This window comes from Tympanuchus pallidicinctus, unplaced genomic scaffold (assembly GCF_026119805.1).
Source record: "Tympanuchus pallidicinctus isolate F22 unplaced genomic scaffold, pur_lepc_1.0 scaffold6, whole genome shotgun sequence".
Lineage (NCBI taxonomy): Eukaryota > Metazoa > Chordata > Aves > Galliformes > Phasianidae > Tympanuchus > Tympanuchus pallidicinctus.
The window spans coordinates 42,128,102-42,152,319 of record NW_026294780.1 but is presented as its reverse complement, the minus strand read 5'-3'; the positions used below and the strand labels follow the sequence as shown (position 1 = coordinate 42,152,319).

The window sequence follows — 24,218 nt, the reverse complement described above, 5'->3', positions numbered from 1 at the left end:
GGGAAAAAAGGAGATTGACGAGCCTGCCTGCTGGGAACATTGTCTGGTTGATGTCTTGGGGGTGATGCACATATGGCATTAGCATGCAGGTGGACAGCATTTGCTGGAGACCCTCTGGTTATCCATAAAAAATACTCTCTTGGGTTTAGGGCCAATGCGCGTGCTGGCTCCTGAGGAGGCAAAACTGATCCCTGCAGTTTCAGGCTTTTGCAGGCTGCATGTGCACAAAGCTCTCTATTACTGATTTTATTTAAAATAACTACAGAGGTAGGTAAGTGAAAAACAGGATAAAAAGCTGTATGAACTTAGGTCATCTGAATTGAAATGATGCATTTCGTACAACAACCAACTACTTTTTTTCTTGACATGTGAGAGGAACTGTAGTAGATCTTTTTGATTGTAAACACTATAAAGCATTTAATATAGTCCTTTCTGGCAATTAGTTTTTTTTTAACGAATTAAACAACTCACCCCCAGTCTTCTACATGGAATAAGACAGCAGGGTGTGCTGAAGCAGGAAGATTAATAGAAATGCTTTTCAAGTATCTGTGTTCAGACCTATCTTCTCGTAATATCTTTATTTAACGTCTTTAGCATAAAAAGTAGAAGTGGGTTGATGAAATTTACTGACAAGATAAAACTTGAAAGCATCATTTGCACAGAACATGGTGAGGAGTTGGGCAGAAAAAAGGGATGACCTTGAAGGCCTCCCCTAGTAGAAATGGGACAACATTCATTGTGATAAAGTGAATGATTACAGTGATGCCTTTATCAGTTTTGTAACCATAGAGCTCTTCTTCCTTCTCTTGGCTGTCGTAGGGGATTTTGAGAAGTGCAGTACTGACAGACCATTGTCTGGCTTGGCTTCCTGGGAATTAGGTGTGTTCTTTGCCATGCTACCTAAGATCAGTTCAGTGTGATTTTCTGCATGCAAACGTTGATATGAGGTAGGAGTTGAAGAAATTTGAACTGATTCCACAGCACAGTTTTTTTTTCTGTGATCAAGATGACATTAGTCCCACATTTAGTTTACCCTGCAGTGTGAGTCCCAGCTGGCAGTGAGAAGCCTACCTTGCAGGTTGGTGTCATGCTGTGTTCCTCATGCAGTCATGTGGCCAGATGTGGACTTCAGTAATGCATAACAGCTGCTTCCTACCTGTGAGCAATTCCTAGAATATATGTTTGCATCCCAAGAGGACCACAAAGCTTATTGCTGAGGAAAGAGAAATCTGAAAAAAAGAGAGTCTATGTGTAATGTCTGTTCAGAAAGTGTGCAGATTGGCTGTGTGACAGGGGACACAGCAGAAAAGCTTCAGTGGCTAAGGATGTGGGGAGTATTAACTTCCTCTGATTTTACCACATTTGAAAATATTCTGGTGAAAGAAAGCAAAAGGCTTCTGAAAGACTTCAAGGAGGCTATATGAGCTCTTCAGTCACTGTCTAGCTGTCACTTAGAAAGACCCTTAGAGACTGAGACACATGCATTACATTCAGTGCCTCTGGAAAGAGGTAAGGTGCAAAGATTATTAGATGTTAGGATTCCCAGAGGAACAAATCTGGAACAGAGGGGAGCTCAGGGAAAGAAGGAAAAAAAAAGAGTAGCATCTCTAATTTCACAACTGCAGGTACTCATTAAGGTAAAAAATTATGTTATTTACTCAAAGTTATAATACTCATCTAGTTGAAATCACCAGAGTTCTTAAAGTTCAAGTTTCTTAATATTCATGCTTTCCATAGGGAAATAAGTATTCTGGAGTTCACCTGTGTAGTATTTGACTGGCAAACTTTAATGTGCCGTGAAGGGATGAGAGCAATGTGTGATGCAAGTGCTGTCCTCTTCCACAAGCAGTAAGTGGAGAAGGAGATTATGCCTAATAAATGCAATTGCCTCTTCTCCCATTATACAAAGCCAATCATAACATATTCTGACTTCAGTGTCAGAATATGCAGTGTCAGAATATTGCAGTCAAACCAACTTAAAGGAATTAAACTTGTCTGAAAGGCTGTAGGCAATGGCTGATAATCGTAGGTATTTATTTAGAGCTGATGCCCAGCAGTATATGCAGAACCACACAATGAATACAAGTGTGTTTAATGTTGCCAATAACAGGTGAGAAAGAAAGAAATACCGAGCATCCAGAAGATTTCAGAATTTGTATAATAGCAATTTTATTTCCTGTACCTGGGGATGAAACATTCCACAATGGCAACTGTATGCTTGTTGCTACTGTAAGCTTGTTGCTTGCATTCTGCATGGAAAGTCTTTCTAGAATGTGCACTTGTATGTAGTGTGTTGTATGCATAGGAATGTTTCCACACTTAAGGAGTGTGATCTCCCATTTATTGAAATTTACAAGAGCACGTAAGTGGAGAACATTTCTTCTAGTCTGGGATGATCCGTTCTGAAGGATCTAGTGTGGTTTTCTTAATGTTTCAGGACAGATTCTATTGTATTAATAGTTACATAGTGGGGAATTTCACAGGAAATCAGTAAGTGAAAGTACAGCCCTCCATCTCAGAATGAGATGGGGTCTGCTTTTGTTTTTTTTTGTTGTTTGTTTCCAGCAACCTAGGGAATAAATTACTGGCTTTCCTAAAGCAAGAAAATCCTTTGAAAAATAATAAACCAGAATAACTGAAACAAAATCACTCCATCCATCCTTTATGCTTTATCAATTTCTATTTGTTTATTTGTTTGTTTTTAATTTTATAATTGAAGACTGAACATCATGACTAGAGGTCTAGATGCTCTCAGAAGAGAGCACATGCCTTTGGAAAGAGCACCTTCTGTTAAGAACTTATGAATATCAGGTCTGTAAGTAAAGGTTTTGATTTCCATTTTGAAAAGGGGATTCTTCTTCAAGCCCCAAGACATTGCTGAGATATTCAAATGATAGCATCCCATTGCAGTTGTCAGAATCTCCATGCCCCTAAATATGATAAGGAAGAATCTTTTTGGCAATAGAGTTTCTGACTCTATATGCATGCGTGACAAACTGCACAAAGGTGGGGTGAGGCTGAAAATCAAGACTCATCTGCAAAGCAGAAGATAGATCTTCTGCAAGTCAAATAGTTTTTCAGTAAACTGATCATACCTAGAAGGATATATTTGCTAGTAGAGTGGATGACACAGTGGATGCTCTGCAAATAACAAGCTTGTGCTTTTGACGGATGGCTAAAATGATCAAAAAGGTCTCCTGCCTGTTCTCTTTAATGTCAGACAGTGCCTGTAATTATGAAAAATGTTCTGTATATGCATACATTCAATCTGTTATGTTGCTCTGCTCTGAAATGATTGACATTTTAGCTTTAAATACTCATGCAAAATGCAATTTGTACTTTGTTTTTAAGGTGGAAAAGAATCAGAGGCTCAAGCAAGGCAAAAACAGCAAATGATGTTCACACAATCTAAATACCAACAAAAGGTCAGTGAGAATAAATTTGTTTGTTTACTTTAAGAATTAAAAAAAAGCTTTTCATGAGCTGTTTCATATGACTATAAAATTACAGCTACTCAACAAAAGAAAGTCATGAAACCTAAAGAAAGCTGCAGAAAACTAGAAACAATTGATCTGCACGAAAGAAAATGAGAAGTCTGTCCATAAATATGTAGCAAGCCATATCACAGATCATATCTAAAATGATAACCTGTACAATTGCAAAGCCACTTGCTTACCCCACTGTATCTTCCAGCATGTTGCCTGCAATTTCACTTGATTTCAATTAATCAATGCATCTCCCCCAGTCAGTGCTGTAAGTACATAGTAGTTCCTGTTATAAAAGTTATAAATGCTTGAAAGTTACCAGTCATCTGTGTATTCCTTTCATGGATGACCATTTATCAGTGCCAGATTTCTCAGCCTTCCTAAAACCAATATTTGAAGTAATGGTTGCATGGTCTGTCTTATTCAGTGTCTTATTTTAAGAAAAAATTCTGGAAACTTTGATTGAGCACTTTGGAAAGTGTTTCTGGAAACTCTGATCTAGTATTAAATGTGGAGGCTGGTGGCCCTTCCTACGGCAGGGGGTTGGAGCTGGATGATCCCTGAGGTCCCTTCCAATCCAAGCCATTCTATGATTCTATGAATCATGAGAGTCAAGTTACCTTATGTTTTCTTTATATGTTAAATATTTTTTTATGTTTACATCACATAGCACAAGAGAGAAGAATATATGAAAGCAAGAAAAGCAGCTGAAGAAGCCGAAATCCTGAAAAAGAAAGCAATTCAGAGAGAAAAGGTAAAACATAGTTACTAGAGAGTTGGAACCATATAACATATGCTCATTAAATGAAATGATGGGTCCTGTATAGCATCATGCAGTTAGAAAATCCAGTCCTTTTCTTAGTAGCTCAATGAAGAATATTTGAGCTAATGTTCTTTTGGGTCTTTGACTTCCTTTAGCTCTTCAGAAACTCAGCCATTTGGTTGCACTCAACCTGAGGAGTTAGAGAGCACTAGGGTCAGGATAAGTGTTGTGAATATTGATACAGCTTATAAAATGGATTTTAGCATGAACTTTCTCTGCAAGATTTGGCTGTGGCAGGTGGCACATAGTAATCCTTAATTGCCTGCTGTACATATAGGAAGAATAGAGTAAAATTCATCCTGTCATGGTGGGAAATGCATTCAAAGCATGAAAAGGTCATTACATAACTACACTGTGCTGAGCACTCCCTGAAATGCTGACACCTCTCCAGCCTATGTAGATTGCACATTCTGGTGCATTACTAAAATGTAAGATCACTTTTACTGCTAGTATTGGCCATATATTGACACTAGTGACTGCTCACTTCCAATTCTTCAGTTTTATTTACGTTTCTTTGTCTCTGAGTAATTCCCACAATGATTTATTGTCTTGTGCTCTATAAGCCTGTGGAAAAATTCATTCATTACTCCTTGGTGGAGTCCAAGTAGCACTTGGTTGAAAATGTAACATGGAATTTAAATGAAAAAGAGGAGAAGCATGGTACTGATTGTACAGTAGTAATGAGGGAAAGGGAGATTTCAGGTTTGCAAAACAATAAAAATGATATTCTGTGTGGAAGCTGAAGGCTGAGAGTTAATTCCCAAATCATCACTACTAGATTTTGTGCAAGGAGGTACATAAACAAAAATAACCTGAATTGCCTCTGGATGAGGCTCACTCTGTTCCCAGTCTTTTTGTGGTCAGTATTAGTTTTTGGTAATAAGCCCATACACAATAACTCTCATGGGCAATAAGTAGTAACATCTGAAAATGTCATTACCAGTTACCAGTTCATGTATAGCTCCAGAAGCAATGGCAATAGCAATGGTAGAATGGGGATTCGTTATATTTTATTCAGCTATTAAATATATGTTGTTTGCCCATGGGCACTGGACAAGAAGAATGTTGCAAGACTGCAATAATTTGTAGTTATATCTAGAAAATATATTGATGTATCTGTTTTCTTTTCATGCTCTTTAATTTCTTACCTTCACATCCACAGATTATAAAATCTTTATAGATGTTGTAGACAGTAAAACTGTAACTATCAGTTTCTTCTAAAGGAAAGTGCACATCTTTGCCAAACAAACTGTTTAATTTGAACAAATAAACTTACACCCACAAAGCAAGCAAACAAAACTAAGAAGCATGAAATGTCACCATTAACCTTAATTTGTGTATTTGGATTGTCTTCTACAACAGTGATTGAACTGATGACATAATAGTATTTGACTGATGAAATTAGTATATTCCTTCTTAGAATATACTAGTATATTAAAAAGTCAACTTTGTATAAGAGAAGTATGCTAGAAAATCATTAAAAGGTGTTGATTTGGCTATTTGACCCTGCCTCCTGATAAAAGGCTCCAGAGACCTACATATGACAGAAAGTGAATTTTAAACAGCTGGTTCTATAGGCACTATAGGCTTCCAAGAGCAAGTCTTTCTGCAATTCCACAAACCTTCTTCTTGCTGGCCAGTCTTTTTGCTCAACAAAAAACAGTCTGAAAGTAGACAGCGACTAAATGACTTTATTGACAAAGACCCTGAAACTTTCACAACTGGAAAGCTACTTTGCCACCAAACTCAAGCGGTGAAGCCCTACGGACTTAGAGCTGTTTGTGTCATTGCTTAAATACTTGTTTTGCACAGAAAAGCAACGTCTATTCTTCTTTTATCTGTGTGATAAAAAATGAGCATCTGCCAAAGCAGTATTCAAATGTGGAAGGTCTGTGTGACTGTGTGCAAGAGTTCACCTGCCTGTCCTTGGAATTATTTAATTGTCCATGAGGTTAGTTGCTGGAATAACGTTTGGCATTGACTTTGTCTCTCTCCAGCTCCCAGACAGAATATGGATCCTTCCCTCACCATTTTATATTCCATAGGACTAGCCTGTGTGAAATCTGCAAATCTCTGTGTGTAGCAGTGAGTGGAATTCAGGATCGCTTGTGCAGGCATCATCAGGCATCTCATCCTGCAACTGGTTTGATTTGTCTACAGGCTAACCCCAGACTGCATAAATTTGGCTTTCCTTTACCCTTAAGTTAGAGAGCTCTCAGAAATAATTTTACAGAGAGTTTGTAATGTTAGCAAGGGAGTTTCTGTTTCTGTATTTTTCCCTTGTGCTGAGATGTGTGTCTGATCTTCAGAAAATAGGAATACAGGAGAAGCAACATAATTTGCTCATCAGCAGCAGGCATCTGCAGTTTGGTATCTTTTTTTAGCCTTCACATGACAGATCTTGACCAGATTGAGCCATAACTTCCTTTGAGTCTTTTGGATGAAAGAACTTGTCAGAGTTCCCAAAAAAACAAACAAGTGGTTGAGATTTGGTTCCTTGGTTTTTAAACTTCATGTATTTCTGCTGTACATCAAACAGTTTAACTTCAGTGTGCTGCACATTTTTATTTCATTTCATTCAATCTATGTTCCTGTTATCCTGCCTTTGGCATTTCCTCTATATATTTTAAATGTTGGCAACATATGAAAAGATTAGAAGATTTGAAGTGAAAATGCTCAGTGTAGTTTTACCACATGGAACTTTCTCACTTTTGCACTTACATTACATAGTAACAGTTCTGCCATCTTTAGAACCTGTCCTATTTATAACATACTGTAATTTAATTTTATTCTTTATCAAATCATGTGCTCTTTAATTTGGCTTTATTAATCATCATGGATGGCCTTTTTCAGGAATTTGTTAAAACCAGGCACTTTACAGACCTTCTGCTAGTGCTTTTCAACATGTTTACCTTCAATATCACAGCTGTTTCATGCTTGGCTTTGTTTCTGAAAGTTGTGCCAAATGTGGAGTGCTTTGGCAACCTCTACTGATAGATTGTCATTAGTTAGAGAATGTTGCAATCTCATTTCCCATCATTTGTATGTGTCCTAAACAAGGGTCTCAGGGTAAACTTCCACATTAGGAAGCAATTGCACCACCATTTTAATATGCTGGAATTTTCTTCAGGCCACATTTCGATGGGAAGGAAATTTCCTTTTTTTTTTTTTTTTTTTAAATGTAGTGGGAGTTGAGGGTGATACTGTGATACTTGAAAGGATTACATTTGTCCAAGTTAATAACAGTTTTCTATTAAAAGCTGGAGCAGTGATTTTTGGATTTGAGCTTTAAGGGAGGCTTGCAATATGATGGCGGGTCTTGTGTCGAATGCTCTTTCAGGCATAAAGGTATCAGCTTTCATGATTGAGTAGTGATTGAGCAAAGCATGGAAACTATCAGTGCTGCTGTGAGGGTGTCTCTTACTGGCCAATAATGCCTGTGAATTTTTGTCTTTTTTTTCTTCCCTTGTTGAGTTGCACATATAAGTGGGAGTCTTTTGCCTGAAAATGATACATCTCTGACTGGGGAGTTAGGAGCAAAGATGTTCATTCCTTGAACACTGTCAGAATTTACCCAGTTTGTGGAGTGATATGCTTTACACCTAATGCTCCTCACAGAACTCTCCTTGCAACTTCTCACCAACCACAAAGTGGGATCTTGTCCTCATAGTGTATCAGAATTAAAGTCGTGGCTTAGCACTTATGATTTGTTGCTTTTAATACCCAGAACTGTCTTTTGGCTGCTCTCCCACTGGACCTATCTACAGTCTAAAAAGATGTCAAAAAAGAATTTATTTGCCTCCTTTTGACTGAAATTTCACGAGCTACATACTGCTGCTTCTGAGGAGGAGTTCAAGTTGCCCTTCCATTGGAAAATGTTCAGTTTTATATTGAAGGACCTGATTTCTATTGTGATATTTAGATTTTCCCAGGACTATCGTGTGTCAATATTTTCATTGACTCTTCCACTGCATGTGGTACCTGAGGTGGAATAACACTGGATAAGCAAGCATAAACTCTCATTCTCATCAACCTTAGCCTTTACTCAAATTGGCCAGTATGTGATGCTCCTGAAGGCCATATGTCTATGATCTTGAATCATTGTAATTCCAGTACTGCAGGATTATTATCACTTTTTGTGTTCTGATTCTCATACTCTACCTTCTCACTTCTCACTGGAACCAGCATTTCATCAGTCATTGGAAGAGATGGTCCTAACAACAGCACAAGAGCTGAGAAGCTGTGAGGCCCCTGATGAGGGCACACCTGCCTGTCAGGACTATGGTGTATTTTTCTGTTTGATTCTGGTCTTTTGATGAACTTACTAGGAGTTATTTGTCTGGTCATGTTTGAATACTTTAAAATTTGGGGTGGAGTCACTTGTGTACCCAATCACTGCTGAATTTTTTATAATCAAGTATTTTTAGAATCAAGTATTGAAATACTTGAAAAAATCAGTTTGTTTCTTTCTGACTAGAAATCTCAAATATATTTTCTTTTTCATAATGCTGTAGGCAGAGAGACTTGAAGTTAAAAAAAGGCAACAAGAAATGCAAAGAAGAGAGATGTTCCTTGAAGATCAATTTCAGTAAGTGAAATTTGAAAGCTCCTCCTTAAATTCCCTCATTTGCTTATTCTTTTAATTTGGGAGATTTGGGCTAGTTTGTTAGTTTGTTTGTTTGTTTTCTTTTGGATAGACTGAGGATTAAGGGTTTGGCTTCTGTTGTTTTTTCCACTTTTTTGAACTGAAATATTCCAAGCCTACTACATACCTTAATCTGTGAGCTCTGGTTCAGTAAATTTCCCTTAGCTTCTCAAAATATACATTTTCAAATGAAAACTGTAGGACTTAGTGTTTTCTTTCTCTAACTGAGTCAATATGTGATCATTCAATCCAAGACTAATTAACCAAACAGTATCTACATACCCACCCATGTATTTTAGTGACTAGTAAGGAAATCTAATCCACATGGGAAAAAATGAGAACTTCCTATATTTAGCATAGTTCTCCTACAGCTTAGTGCAGAGATATGTTGTGAAAATCTGTTTCCCAATAATCTCTCCTTAATGTAAGAATTAGATACAGCTTAACTCTTTATAATTAATTCTATTGGCAGTAAGGTTCCTGCCTTGTTGGTTCATTCTGCTCTATCTATTTATTTTTAACTGATCCAAACCAACTCTATCACATAATTAACACACCATGCTCTTCAGTCACCTTTACCTTTTTTATCTTCTACTCCTAAAATTACTCACGTTTGTTTCTAGCATGATTGATTGCTCTTTCCTCCTCTGTGACCTTTGGAGGAACAACTTTTGTCCCATGCTAGAAGCTCCAGTTCCTTCATCATTTGCCGAGCCTCTAATCTACAGATGTTTTGGAGCTTTCTCACTGACCACTTTATTGACATCTTTATTTTATTTCTTCCTGTTTATCTTCAGGTAGGGCACTTTCCTAAAATATATTGCCAGTGTTTGTCTACTGGTATTTTGCAGTTTGTCCCTTCTCACAGTATGGATTTCCCCTCAGCACACCTTCATTTATCAGGATCTGTACTCAGCTCTGGTGAGGCTGCACCTCGAGTATTGCGTTCAGTTTTGTGCCTCTCACTGCAAGAAAGACATTGAGGCCCTGGAGTGCATCCAGAGAGAGCAAGGAAGCCGTGAGGGGTCTGGAGCACAAGTCTTATGAGGAGTGGCTGAAGGAGCTGGGAATGTTCAGTCTGGAGAAGAGGAGGCTCAGGAAAGACCTTACTGCTCTCTATAACTGCCTGAAGGGAGGTTGTAGTGAGCTGGGGGTCGGCCTCTTCTCTAGCGTAACTGGTGATAGAACTAGAGGGAATGACCTGAAGGTGTGCTAGGGGAGATTTAGGCTTGACAATAGGAAATACCACTTCTCTGAAAGAGTGGTCAGGCACTGGAATGGGCTGCCCAGGGAGCTGGTGGAGTCACCAACCCTGGAGGTGTTCAAGGAACATTTGGATTTTGTGTTGAGGGACAGGGCTTAGTGAGAACTGTTGGTGATGGGTGGATGGTTGGACTGGATGATCTAGTATGTTTTTCCCAGCCTCAGTCATTCTATGATTCTATGACTTCTGAAGACCATGCACAGCTTTGTATCTCTGTTCCTTTATAAACACCTTCATGCTTTTTAAGCCTAACCCAACCACAAACTCATCAGATCTTTCAGTACAGAATCCTCAATTTTGAGACTCTTTTCTATGGGGATTGTGAGGGTTCTTATCTTCTCATTTAGCCTGTTTTTTGCCTTACGTCTTACTCAATTGCAAATGGAGATATATCCCTTCCTTTCTCTCATCTTCCCCGTCTGTAACTTTTTGTTCCTTATGGTGAAAATAATTCTGCTGGGATGCTTTTTCTGTTGCAAGTAAGCTTGGTCTTGTCAAAAGCAATCTCAAATGATACATCTTCATGTTGCCCATTAGTCTCCAGGTGGCGTAGGGGCTTACACTGACAAGGCACTGGCTGGCAACTTTCTGTCCACTGATGTAAGAGAATCTCATGAGCCTTCAGCTGGAGCTGTCCCAGGAAACTAAACTGACTGATACTTTTGATGTTAAAAAAGGAGTGTGTGCTGCCTTGCAGCACAGCTTGTGTCTGACTATAAAAAGATTATTTGTATACACTGGTTATTAAACTTATATCAGGAGAGTCAATATGGATTTGGATGTAGATATGGAAAGAGGTGAGCTGAAAGCCTACCTACAGTTAATGCAATTTCGGTTAACCAAAAACCTTTCATATTGTAGAGAATAGTATTACTGCCTTCAGTGGTCTAATTAAATCCTCTGGGGGGCAGAGAAAGGAGGGTCTTGGGCAGTGGATTAACCATCAGATATTGTTGAGGTCATATTGCTAAAATACGTTTCTGTTTTGGAATACAGTATCCTGTAGTAACAGGAAAATGCTGTGTGACATCTTGGATCTTGTAAAGTAACTCCATTTATAAACTGCTAGTTATTAGAGACATGTCTGCAGAGAAATGTTAAAGCAGTTGTTGCTTTTGCATACTTTGCAAAATAGAGAGATTCATTACTTCCATCATTTGAGAATTATGTCATTTGAGAATTATATCAGTATGTCTAGCAGCAAAACAAACAAATATGAGGTTGTGCCCCTTTCCTCGCTATCTCTTCTAGGAATAGTTTGATCTCCTTCCCTGCTTGCTCAGAAAGGGGCAAGGAGGGTCATGGGCTGCATATAAAGCAATGACCTCTGCAAAGTCATGGCCTGTGGAGCCATTTCAAAAGGTAAGCTGCCTTATTAGTCTGTCTTCTGTAAGCACTGTAGCAGCAACATCACTGTTTCCTGAGGAGATCAATGCCTAGCAGTGGTCTCATTAGCTGGGAAACCTTTTGAATTGATCAGCACATTCAGTTGTGTCTTCATACGCAGGGTACAGCCAAATGAGTCCCTCTCTGGTATGCAGTGCTACTTCTATTTGATTTGGAAAAGCAGTTAAGGTTCTTGTGTCATTAACATACTCTACCAAGAAAGTATGATACTGGCCAGAAGTTCCTTTTTCAGATGAAATTCCTGTCACTATTAAAAACACGAATTTCTTAGTGAAATGCCCTCTCAAAGAGTAATGTGAAATGAGCAAATGCCAAAAAGAAAAACTGCCCACAGCCTTGTCCCTGCCTGCAAAATACAGGTATTTCCTATCTCCTGAAACCTTTCTTAGCTTCCTTATGTAAAACTGGCCCTTGAAAGTCAGCTGTATGTGTTATTACAGTTGCTTGATGAAGTGTTGGTATCTTGTGAGAATGAGGTCTGGGCACACATGCAGAGTATTATGGAAAAACTGCAAGTCTCACCCTGTTGAGATCAGCAGCTCCTATGTCTCAGGTGAATGCAGGCTCTATCAGGCAACTAAACTGGATAAAACTCACAAAGTATGTCCTAAAGTAGCTTTGTATAAAAAGTCTGAGCTACATGCAGGAGCAGACTTCGGTCTGAGGAGCTGCTGCACAGAAAGACTGCTATGGTTGGTGCTTAAAGAAGAGAAGAACTTGAGGGACTTTTTGGTCATAGCATTGCTTAGTTCTGCCTCTCTGCAGGATATCTCACCACAAGGTTTTAGCACAACTCTCATATGGTGCTTTTGCTTAATTTGGATTTGATTTGCCAGAAGCTGTGGTGTTGGGTGTACACCACCACAAATCTAATACTGATTTATGTAAAGAGAAAAGCAGTCTAGTGCATATGGTTTTGTTAATGGCACGATGGCCTTTGTATCGCTTCATCCTTCTCTTTGTTACATGCTTATCTCCCTGTTTTTATGAAGGTTGTACTCCTGTTGAAATTTCTGGCACTGTTGCACTCTGGTACATGTGTGCACTTGATATACACAGAATTTGGAGCTGGAAACACAGTTTGCCACAGTACCTCTGAGTGCATATTTCCAAACATAGTGCAGGAGTTTCACCAAACCAAGCTGATATACACTTGCCTGCCAAAGCAGTTTTCTCCAAAGTCATAAAATGCAAGAAAATAAAATCTGAATCAAAGCAGAATTTTTATTTATTTCTCTATTTTTACAGGATAAATACTCATGTCCTTGCCAGTTTTCAGTCCTCTATGATGTGTGGTTCAAACAGCAGGCTGGTAACAAATTTTCCCCACAGAAGTGCAAATGTAAACCTGACCAGACTTTTAATATAGGTTGCTAAAGAGAGTGAAAGAGGGCTCACACAAAAAGGTTTGCAGCCTTGAGAATCTTTTGTTTGCTCTTTTCCACCACAATGGTCTCCGTTTTGTTCATTTGCTCCTGATTATTTTAAGCATTGTCAATTATTTAGCTAACAGGCAGAAAACTAGGCTTTTATAGACATCTAAAGGGACTCTCCTGAGTGTAATAATGAAGGCAGTTTATTGAATGCCTGTGAGGTTGCTTTCTAATTGTATACATTAATCTGCCCATGCAAGCTGGCTGAAAATATAGAAGCAGATTGCACATACAGATGGAGCACACAGAATGGAAGATCTATGCAATAGACTTATACAAAACTGCATTTTCCTTAAAACTGGATTTATGCTTATTGCCTCAGATAATAAATGGAAGTTGATGTCTAAAATAACTTCCAAGAACATTGGATGAGTTGGTGGGAGGAAAGAATAGCTTAGCAGTATTATTTCATTCAGTCAGGAAAACAAAAAAAAAGCAAGTAGCTTGACAGGAAAAATTAGTTTTGGGTGTGAGTGGGAAGTGATGAAAATAATTCTGCTGAGAAAGTTCCTATTTTTTTTTAAATTATTTTTATACTTTCTTGAATGTGCCACATTTTTTGTCCTTATCCCCTAAAAGGGGAACTCATGCCCAAGGACTTTGGCTAATAGCCAAAGGTATCTCACTTTTGATCACTGTTATTAGGTTTGTGCAAGTCCTGCTTGGCAAACTTGTACATTACTCCCAGTGAATTCAGTGAATACTTCTTGAAACTTGATATGTAGCTTTTGGAAGAAGCTGGGCTGGAAAGCAAGTGAACAACATAATCAGAGGATGGCCCTTCTTCCCACTAAATGACAATGGGGAAGAGCCATCTATATCATGCAGGAATTTAATGGGTTAGTCATTTCACACTGTAGACATTCATCATGTACCTAACTTCCAGCAGAATAGAATCCCCCTCCACACACTCGCACTAAAACATGTTCATCAACTCATGCTGACAACTTTGCACATAGCTGACATTTACTTTCACTTCTGTCATAGAATCATAGAATGGTTTGGGCTGGGAAGAACCTTTAAGATCATCAAGTTCCAGCCCCTTGCTATAGTCAGGGACACCTCCCTCTAGACCAGGCTGCTCAAAGCCCCATCCAGCCTGGCCTTGAATGCTTCCAGGGAGGGGGCATCCACAGCCTCTCTGGGCAACCTGTTCCAGTGTCTCACCACCATCACAGTAAAGAATTTCTTCCTTATATCTAATCTAAATCTACCCTCTTCCAGCTTAAAGCTATTTCCCCTTGCCTGTTGCTACATGCCCTTAGAAAAGATCTCTTCCCCAGCTTTCCTGTAGGTCTGCTTCAGGTGCTGGAAGTCCACTATAAGGTTCCCCAGAGCCTTCTCTTCTCCAGGCTGAAGAGCCCCAGCTCTCTAAGCCTGTCCTCATAGGTGAGGTGCTCCAGCCTTCTGATCATCTTTGTGTCTTTCCTCCTGACCTGCTCCAACAGCTGTGTCCTTGTGTAATGCTGGAGATCCTGTAGCTTAAGTAAATAAAGAGCTTAGGAGCTATCTTGTTTTCAATAGTAATAAGTGTCCATTATCTTTTAAGAATTGTCAAGAGGTATAAGTTGATTTATGATACACAGAACAATATTGAACTGTTTTTTAAAGCACTGGCATTAAAGTTGGTGTATTTTACTATATCCTGGCATTTCAATATCCATCAATTGTAGCAAAACAATTAACTGCCTCTGGTTTCATTGGGAGGCAGTAATGAAATTACAAGAAGCCCTGTTTAATTGATACATTTTTAATGTTAGTCTGTAAAACAAGCTTAAAGCCAATAACTTTATTTGCAGCTAGAAAAAATATTTTTTTTCTTCATTATAAAAGAAAGTAACTCTCATCAGTGACAAGCTTAGCAAGAAATGGTGTGTAATTCTTATGTGGATGAAGACACTGGGGCCTGCATCCATATTCTCATTCATGTCCCCCAAGGTGAATGCTTTTCAGGACTGCTTCTTTCATGCCTCATCCCTGGAGGAGTTCAAGCCAGGTTGGATGGGGCCCTGGGCAGCCAGATCAAGTGGGTAGCAAACCTGCCTACAATAGGGGGAATGAAACTTGATGATCTTTATGGTCCCTTCCAAGCCAGACCATTCTAAAATTCTGTGATTCTCTTTGCCTTGTATGTATGATGTGAATTAAGATCCAAATAGACAGCAGTGAGATCCCACTTGGCATACTGCATTGAGATGTAGGGCCTCAACATAAGAAAGACGTAGACCTGTTGGAGCAGGTCCAGAGGAGGGACACAAAGATAATCAGAGGACTGGAACACACCTTTCCTATGAAGAGAGCCTGAGAGAGTTGAGGTTGTTCAGCTTGCAGAAGAGGAAGCTCTGTGGAGACCTTGTAGCGGCCTTCCAGTACCTAAATGGGACCTATAAGAAAACTGGATAGGTATTTTTTATCAGTGAGTGTAGTGACAGAACAGGGGATGATTTAGATTAGATGTTAGATAGAAATTCTTCACTGCGGAGGTGATGAGGCATTAGAACACACTGCCCAGAGAAGCTGTGAATGCCCCATCACTGGAAGTGTTCAAGGCCAGATTGGATAGGGCTTGAGTGATCTGATCTACTAGGAGGTGTCCCTGCCCATGACATTGGGCTTGGAATTGTATGGTCTTTAAGGTCCCATCTAAGCCAAGGCACTGTGTAATTCCATGAGTAGTTACGGCCCAAGTGATACAAGAAGTTAAAGTCCTTATTCTGCACATCCTTTCATCCACAATGAGATCAGTGTAGGTCTTCAGATTTTCCACAGTTGCCTTGCTGGAGTCAATTGCAGAACTTTTTGCTTCCCTCCCGTCAAGACTGGGGACCTTGTCAGAGCACGGGAGCTCTTTCCTAGGCCAGAGGAACCTAGGCTTACTCAGACTTTTAGAACCTTGTCTTCTCTTGCCTCATCCCAGTGGGAATGTGGACAGCATTTGCATTTAGTCACCAAAAATATTAAATCCAAGTAGATTCCCTGATTAGATGTAGTTTTTGAGTACAGAGCATACTCCTTTAAGTCCCTAAATTACACCATTCTCAGTGGAACACCTAGCAGATTCATGTTTCTGCGTTTTATATTCATTTGTTGCACTTCAAATACAAGTTTTTAAGTAACAGCTTGTAAAAAATGTGCAATTAAAGACTCTGCTTGAAGAACAGTTGTGAAAAGTAAAGCATTATAGCTAAGGGCCCACGGAAAGCATCTACAATATGAACTGACTTCATGGTCATGCACTGTCCCCTCCTAACATGCTAATCAAAGATCCTGGCAAGAGAGTCATTATTTTTCCATGACAGCTCTTAAGAGTTTTTCAACCCCCAATCTTGACAGTGCTTCACTCCACCACAGCTGCATCTCTACTAATATATTTAACACTGTCAATCACTGTCACTTTTGAGGCCAACAGGGCTAAGAATGCCTGCTGCCATTGCTAGCAAACTTTTTTACTTCCCAGAATGGGGCAATTGCATCCAAAGAGTCTAATGGGAGATATTTATGGTTAATATTCGTTCCTGGACAGCAGCCAGGATTTCTCTGGGAAAGTGCTATATTGAACGGGTCAAAACTATGCCAGGAACTGTTACCACAATACAGATGGCTGAGTTCCCATTGCTAAGAGTATTGCCTGATGCTATTAAACCAGTATGAGCGTAACCTATTTTAATGAGCGTAGTAAAAGTCTTGTTCCCAACTGTGTAACAAGGAACAGGACCACAGAGGAACACAAAATAAGAACACCTCAGCTTAACTAGTGCTTCGAATTAGTGCTCTTCCCTCCAACCTAATGCTTAGGGGCATTAGGAGCTCAGATTAGCAGCCTGTAAGGAGGATATCATCTTCTTGCTTTGTCTAAATTTTGTATTTCCTTCTGCCTAATTATTTTTTGAAGGATACCATTAGGCTGTTGTATAAGGATTAATTTTTGTTAAATTAAACTTTTCTTTCCTGAAAACTGACCATTTTAGAAGACCACATTTTACTAGTATTTTTGATTAGCCTCTAAAGTTTTAGCAAGCGAGAGTGAGATGTTGCTCCACCTATTCAAATGTGAAACACCTCTAGACATTTTGATGTACTGATTTCCTTCTGGAGATAATGCTTTCCTCTCTGGAACATTAATTGAACTGTCATATCTCTGACTTCCCCCTTTCTCTGCAGCATGGCTTACACTAGACTTTGCATTATTATGGCTTTAGGATGGATATTATGAAAAATACATTTCAGACAACGCTTTGACAGTCTAGCAACGCAAGATGCTCTGCTTGGTTTCCATAGAGATGATACACTGTGAATTACCCTATATGACTGTCTTTATTAAGTTAGTCTCCAGTCGTGTTTGGGAACCTGAATCCATTTCTTTTGATAGGAAAATTTTAAAGCTGTGTAACTTCATGTGATGCAGTACACAAAGCAGAACACATTCTTGCTGCAATACTCAATTTGCTTCCACTTTAGTAATCATCTTTTCTAATACTGAAACTGAGTTTGCTCTACATGTGTACGCGTACTGATCTGGAAAGGGCAATGTCTTTTGCTCTCCATTTCCTTTTTATGCAATTACTGAGAACTTTCACATACCCCCAGGTCATTTTTTTGGCCATCCACAAGGAATTAGGACATCCAACTATACCCCCAGTGGCCAGGTACTTCTTTTCAGAGCTACAACCTTCTCATTGTCCAGATTTTCTCTAGGAGTTGCTAGTCTTTCTAGCATAGAAATAAATTGATATTTTATTATAGGTAGAGAAATATAAAGTCTGCAATGTAAAGCTTCAGTTTCCCCATATTCCGTGTAACCTCACCACTCTACCCCTTACCTTACTTGGAAAAAAAAAAAGTGTCTTGTTAAATCTTGAGTAAGAGGAGACTGTTAATTCATTTAACTCTGATGTAGAGGTGCTTTGTAGATCAGGGAATTTTGGGTTTCACTTGGTTCTTTCTGTATTCTGTCTTGGTTAAGATCTATCATAACTTGCCCGGTAGTGAAGGAGAGGGAGTGAACTGTGAATGGTGAAATTCTGAAAGCGTGGCTTGCCACAGCTTGAGCAAGCACTCTGTACTTACATAGGTAACATGTTTTTATATCTATAGAGTAGCACAGAAGAACTTGTGGGCTCTTTTGCTTTTTCTGCACTTCTCTTCCATATACCCTCTGACCAGCAGTCTGTTTCTGCAGTTAGTCATTGTCACTGTTTGACAGACAAAGCTTTTTCTCCAAGGTTAAATAGATGTCTTTCCTATTGGCATCTTCTTCCCCACAGAGCTAGTTGGCTGCCCTGTTAGTAAAGTAAATCCTTGTGTTGAATCCCCCTTGAACTACCTTAATGCTTTCCAAAGATGTATACAGAAATAAAATTGGCTCTTTCCTCTCACTCTGTTCTTTTGATTGAACAGAAACTTCAGTAGATATGCCTGGGTCTACAGGTTAAGAAACTGATTTCAGATCATGTCGCCACAACTCCTGCTTTTAGCATTTATGTTGTTCTTTGTGACTTTGTTTGACTCTGTTGGTTGAATCTGTGAGATAGCAGGTGATATCTTGAAAATATGGTTTATAAAGGATGCAATTGTAAAAAAAAATTGCCCTTGCCAGAATAAGAAATTATAGTGTTGTGCAGTATTTTTTAACTAAAGATACATTTGTGCTTATTTTGCAATGCTACAAAATTGCTCAAAGTCTTTCTACTGGATTAATTAATCTGTTGTAAGGGTGTATTTTATTAACAATGAAGGAAAATGGCCTAAAATAATATTTTAAATTACTTATCTGAGATTTAGGGATTTGGTAGAAAGGTTAGCAACTATTCAGTGAAGCAGTTGCGTTCTGATGAAGTCCAATGGTTTGTGAGTCTGTATTTTAGGAGCTTTGCCATGCTGAAAGAAAGCATAACCTCTGTGGACCCCAAATATGCAAATGACAGTAACTATTTGCTTAAAAATCTCCGCAGCCGATGTTTTATCCACAATGTAGGTTCTGTTTCTCTGTCCCCTTTTATTGTCTGTCCCTGTAGCCTTTTGTTCCATTTGTGATATTTTTCAGTAGTCACATGATGAAATGTCTAGGCTAGATTCTGAGGGTGGTATAAAAATGCTGTATTTATTCTTATGGAAGCACTAACAATTCTATTTGGATTGGATTTCTTTGTAGCAAAACCAATGAATTATTGAACAGATTGGACTTGGGTTTGCCAAAGAATGATTCCTGTCAGACTGCTAATTGTGGCCCAGAATCAACAGCATGGGTAAGCAAAACCATGGAATGTGCAATATTTTTCTGTCAACTTTCCAGGTGCTGTCAATAGTGTGATATTAGAATATTATAATTGAGTTTAATTGCCTATACATAACTCAGCGAATACCAAGGAGTCTTTCTGGGTGAACTGCCTGTGTTGTCTGTGATATACTGGCAGAGTATCTGACATAGTAGGATACTGCCTTTATTACTTGCAGTTCCCCTCCTGATAAATATGAGCCAGATTTATATTCTGTGTTCAGATCAGAATCTTAAATGTGCTGCGTACCCATCAGTTGGAGGCAAGCTTTTATGGAATCCCAACTAGTACCTGTCAGCAGATGCTTTGCTGCATTGAAAATCTAGTCAGAAGAGAAGCTTATTTCTCATTGCATCCTAAAAGTGATTTTGTAGACTGCTTGGGGACTTTGTCCCAGTTTGAATGAGCCTCTTAAGTATCAATGTAATTAGGGAATAGATAAAATATTGCAAAAGTTTCATTATTCTAATTGCCTCAAAAAGCCTTTTGCACTTCTGATTATTCTCTCCATGTCTAACCAAGCATTCCTACTGATATGAAAACTTACACTGAGGAATATTAATCCTGAAGACAGAAATCTCCCCTTTGTAACTTGGGGATGACAATGTAGGCAGAAATTATTGTTATGAACAACAGTCCTGAGTCAGCAGAAAACTGGAAACATCTAATCTGGGTGACAGATACAACCTTGAACACCAACAGCTGTGTAAGAAAATTAAAAATTTTCCTGTATATTTCCTCAGAAGCCTTGGAAATGTGCAAGACCCTCCTTACAGAGAAATTGCTCTGAACAGAATATATGACAGTCCTGTCTTGCCCCTAGTATCTCTTTCTGATTTTCAATTGCTTGAAAAGGGAAGGCGTTACTGAAAGAAGGTTGCTTTCCCCTTTGATTCCTCAGGTCATTTTTTGTCTCTGATAAGCATGAAGAAATCTTAACATGTGAGCAGTGTTGTAACTTTAAGAAGACAACTTCTTTCCAGCAGTGCTGTGTCCGCTAGATTTAATTGTAACACAGTGCCTTTCAGGCTATGTTTTGTAGTCCTGAGTAGACAAGCAATACAGAGGACTATGGGAAGGAAGAAAAGATGTATTGAAACAGTATCTAGTTGCCTCTGAAGCATGCTATGCTCCGAATGGTGAGGAGCTAGGTCTTTGGTAGAGAAGATAGGCTCAACAGACTTCTGTATGCTGTGAGCAGGGAACTATGAACATAAGCGAGCTCATAGCCCCAGTATTGACTTGGATTTCAACATTTTGGTGAGATGTCTGTGTGTAGGTGGGTGGATACCTAAGGTAACACTGAATTCTCTCAGGTAGTCCTACCTTTAACCTTCGCCATTTATTTCACTTACATACTTGTCTCTTTCTCACTGCAGTTTTGGAGGAGTTTCTTAATAAATTATGCCAAATTATTTAAGTTCAACTTTTGCTTAGCCAGTATCCAAGCAGATAGGATACATAGTATTTCTATACTGTTCTTTATTAATACCAGCTTATATTATGCACGTGTGATCCTGAGGAAGATACGCCTGGTCTTTTCCAACCTTAGTGATGTCATGATTCTATCATTCTGTGACAAGGGAGAATGGTTTTAAAATCAAAGAGGGGAGATTTAGATTAGATATTGAGGAAATTTTTCACTGAGAGGGTGATGAGATACTGGAACACTTTGTCCAGGGATGCTGTGGATGCCTCATCCCTGAAGGCATTCAGGGCCAGGTTGGATTGGGCCCTAGGCAGCCTGATCTAGTGCCTGATTTTATGGCTGGCAACCTTACCCATGGCAAAGGGTTGCAAGAGGTTGGAAATAGATCATCTTTAAGATCCCTTCCAATTCAAGCCATTCTATGATTCTATGTCTTTTTTTGCAGCAGTCTTTCTATAGCTCTGTGAATCAATTTATCATTTGCATATAATGCATTTAGTAAGAAGTCTTTTTAACCAACTTGGATGAGATGCAGACTATATATAGGCATACGCAGAACCTCTGTGCTCTTTGTAAAGAATCTGAAGCACATAACCAATAAATTGTTATCTAAATGAACTTGGCATAGTATCAAAAGGCTAAACCTCCAGGGAGTCTTGTACTCTTAATTTTGATGTTATCTTTTATTTTTCCTTTGTCTAGAGTAACTAAACCATTCTGGAACAATATAATTGAAACAGGGAAGTGCGATAAGACTTGGAAGTGCATGATAAGAATGTTAAGGAGCAGGGGGTTTATGCATATTCATATAGGTTTTTTTATTATTTAAAGTTAATGCACTAAAACAAATCTGAGACAATGTTATGTTGATTGAATTCTTTTTCCCATGCAGGACTTATTTGTTCATGATACTAATTCAGTACATCTAGTTCAAATAGCAGTGTCAAACATTACTTGATGCATGTGAACAAATTTGACTTTTTTGGGGTGACTCTGTCATTGGTGGCTTTTTTGGCCCACTTAATTAATTAAGCTCATAATTAATTTTAATCCTGTCTTCAAAGTGTTACCAGTCCGGTATAGAGTCTTATTGTCTTTCAGCTTGATTAACATACACTCCACACAATTCTCCAAGCCGTTAGAGAGAGTAATGAATAATATTGGACCCAGAATGAGTCTCCCTGGACACATGTAACAACTCCTCCTGGCTCAAAATTGAGCTATTAATAATTGCTTTCTCTATTCAGTCTTTTTAGCAAATTATGTGCCTGCCGTTTTAATGGTGTCATTCTGCACACATACATCAAGTTTCAAGAACACCGTGTAGACCTGCAACAAATTCTTCACTAAAGTCAAACCTGCACATTTCTTGTTTTAAATTATATTGGCTCATTATTTAGTGTGCTATGCTCTGTACCTGCTTGAGGACTTTACAGTATAAGTTCCTAAGGATCCTATAAAATCCTAATGGTATGCTGGCCCTTTGAAGACAACTGTAATTTGTAAAAGACCAGAGCTAGTTACTGTAATGGAAACAGGTGAATACTTTCATTGTGATGTCTAGTTTCAGATTTTCTCTTGCCTGACTCCCAACTAAGAAAGCAGTCCTCATCTCTGAGCTTCTCTTGCCCTACCACCACACGTTCCTTTCCAATATTTATATGGAAACAATCATAGAATCACAGAATTCTTAAGGTTGGAAAGGACCTCTGAGATCATCTACTCCAGCCATCAACCCATCACTACCATGTCCACTAAACTTTGATCCTCAGTGCAGCATCTACTTGAAAATCTCCAGGAGAGGTGACTCTTCCGCCTCCCTGTTCTAAAACATTACCACTCTTTCTGAGAAGGAATTTTTCCTACTCCAACCTGAACCTCTACTAGTGTTCCCTCTGCTACCAGGCCTCCCTTCTGTTTTGTTATATTAGTAATGCTTCCAGTGCTTTTCTGTCTTCCCACAACATCCCATCTCACTGTCTTATATCCTGATTGCATTTTTCAGTTACTCAGAATATCTTTATGTATGCCACTGGAACAAGCAATAAAATGTGCTGTGGCTGCTTAGTTGTAATGTGCAGGTGAACATTCAGCTAAATGGAATGCCTGAAAAGTTTTAAGCCACTCCTTGGTTAAACACTAGTCTTCAAACTCATCAGTTTTTTTAATAACTGTAATCCTTCGAACAGTTCTGATTTGTTAATTACTTGTAAGTAGAATTGAGAATAAGGTTTGGCATGTTGATCCTCCCTATACCCACACCAGTATGTCTATGTTTTCTATTGAACAACAGGCTAGAAGCTGTATATACAAGCGAGCTCTTCGAGAGGATGAAAACAGAAGATTGGAGGAAATGAAGCAAGAACAACGGAGGAAGGTAATTATACATTAACAGTTTACATATTGTGTCATTTTTGCATGCTGTGTGATCAAGTAAATGCATTGATTACTTGTAGCCTATGCACAGGGCTTCTCTTTAGGGAAAATGATGTAGTCACTGTTATCAAATGTTGTGAGAGAGATGAGCCAAGTTGTAAAATTTGGACAGACAGAAGTATCTTCTGGGCTCATGGCTATTTGCATCTGGATGAGTAGCTCCTGCTTGCCTCTCCATTTGAACAGTTGCACAAAGCATTTTTTTTGGATTGTGGTGACCAAAATTTCATAGACTAAGGCAACCAGTCTTTCAGGTGGAAGTAACCTTACTGATATATTCACGATCTCAGATTCTGAATATGTTCTTTATAGAGAAACAGTCTGTGTGCCCTGCTGTCTCAAACAAGTATGTGGAAGAACTCAGATTTGCTATCAAGTCTGTGCTCTTCTATGTTCCTTTGCTAACCACATAAATGGAGGGTTTTTATTTGTCCAATTGTACTGTAATTACAACTCCATCTTCTGCATAAGCAACATGCATTGCCTGTAAGGCATGTCAACCACTGCCATCCCTCTGGCATAGTTTTGGGTACTAGATTTATGTAAAGATAATCTCCACAAAGCATAGTTATTACACTGCAGTAAGTTCTTTACCTAGGTCTAACTGTGCAAGTGTGCAGAAGGCAGCATTAACTACAGATCATTTAAAAATACATTAGCAAATAGAACCACAGAATGGTCTAGTTTGGAAGGGTCCTCACCAAGGTTCTTGGATTCTATGATTTTTGGGGGTCTCTTCCAACACAAACCATTCTATGATTCTGTTCACTAATACACTCCCAACCATGGGCAGGGACACTTCCCATGAGATCAGGTTCTTTATTTAGCTTGGTTCGAGGGTATTGTATAGAGCTTTAGATGTCATACTGATTTCTGTAGGACAGCAAGAAAATGTGGACTGCTTCTAGGGCTGCTCTGTCTTGGTACACAACACCATGTGCTCCTTGCATTCAGCATTGCTGCTACATCCTGCACAGAGTGATGTGCTGTGTATAAACCCACTGTAAATAATATGTATTTT

The 24,218-nt window shown here is 38.9% G+C and overlaps 1 protein-coding gene across 1 annotated transcript in view; it reads left to right on the top strand.

Annotated features, from left to right (window-relative positions):
* EPSTI1 (epithelial stromal interaction 1) overlaps positions 1-24,218 on the top strand; it is a 47,181-nt gene that overhangs the window by 12,912 nt on the left and 10,051 nt on the right. The window contains exons 5-9 of the mRNA XM_052705641.1: positions 3,352-3,425; positions 4,156-4,239; positions 8,823-8,896; positions 19,209-19,302; positions 23,055-23,138. Coding sequence (XP_052561601.1) covers positions 3,352-3,425; positions 4,156-4,239; positions 8,823-8,896; positions 19,209-19,302; positions 23,055-23,138 — 410 coding nt within the window. The remainder of the gene's footprint in view (positions 1-3,351; positions 3,426-4,155; positions 4,240-8,822; positions 8,897-19,208; positions 19,303-23,054; positions 23,139-24,218) is intronic.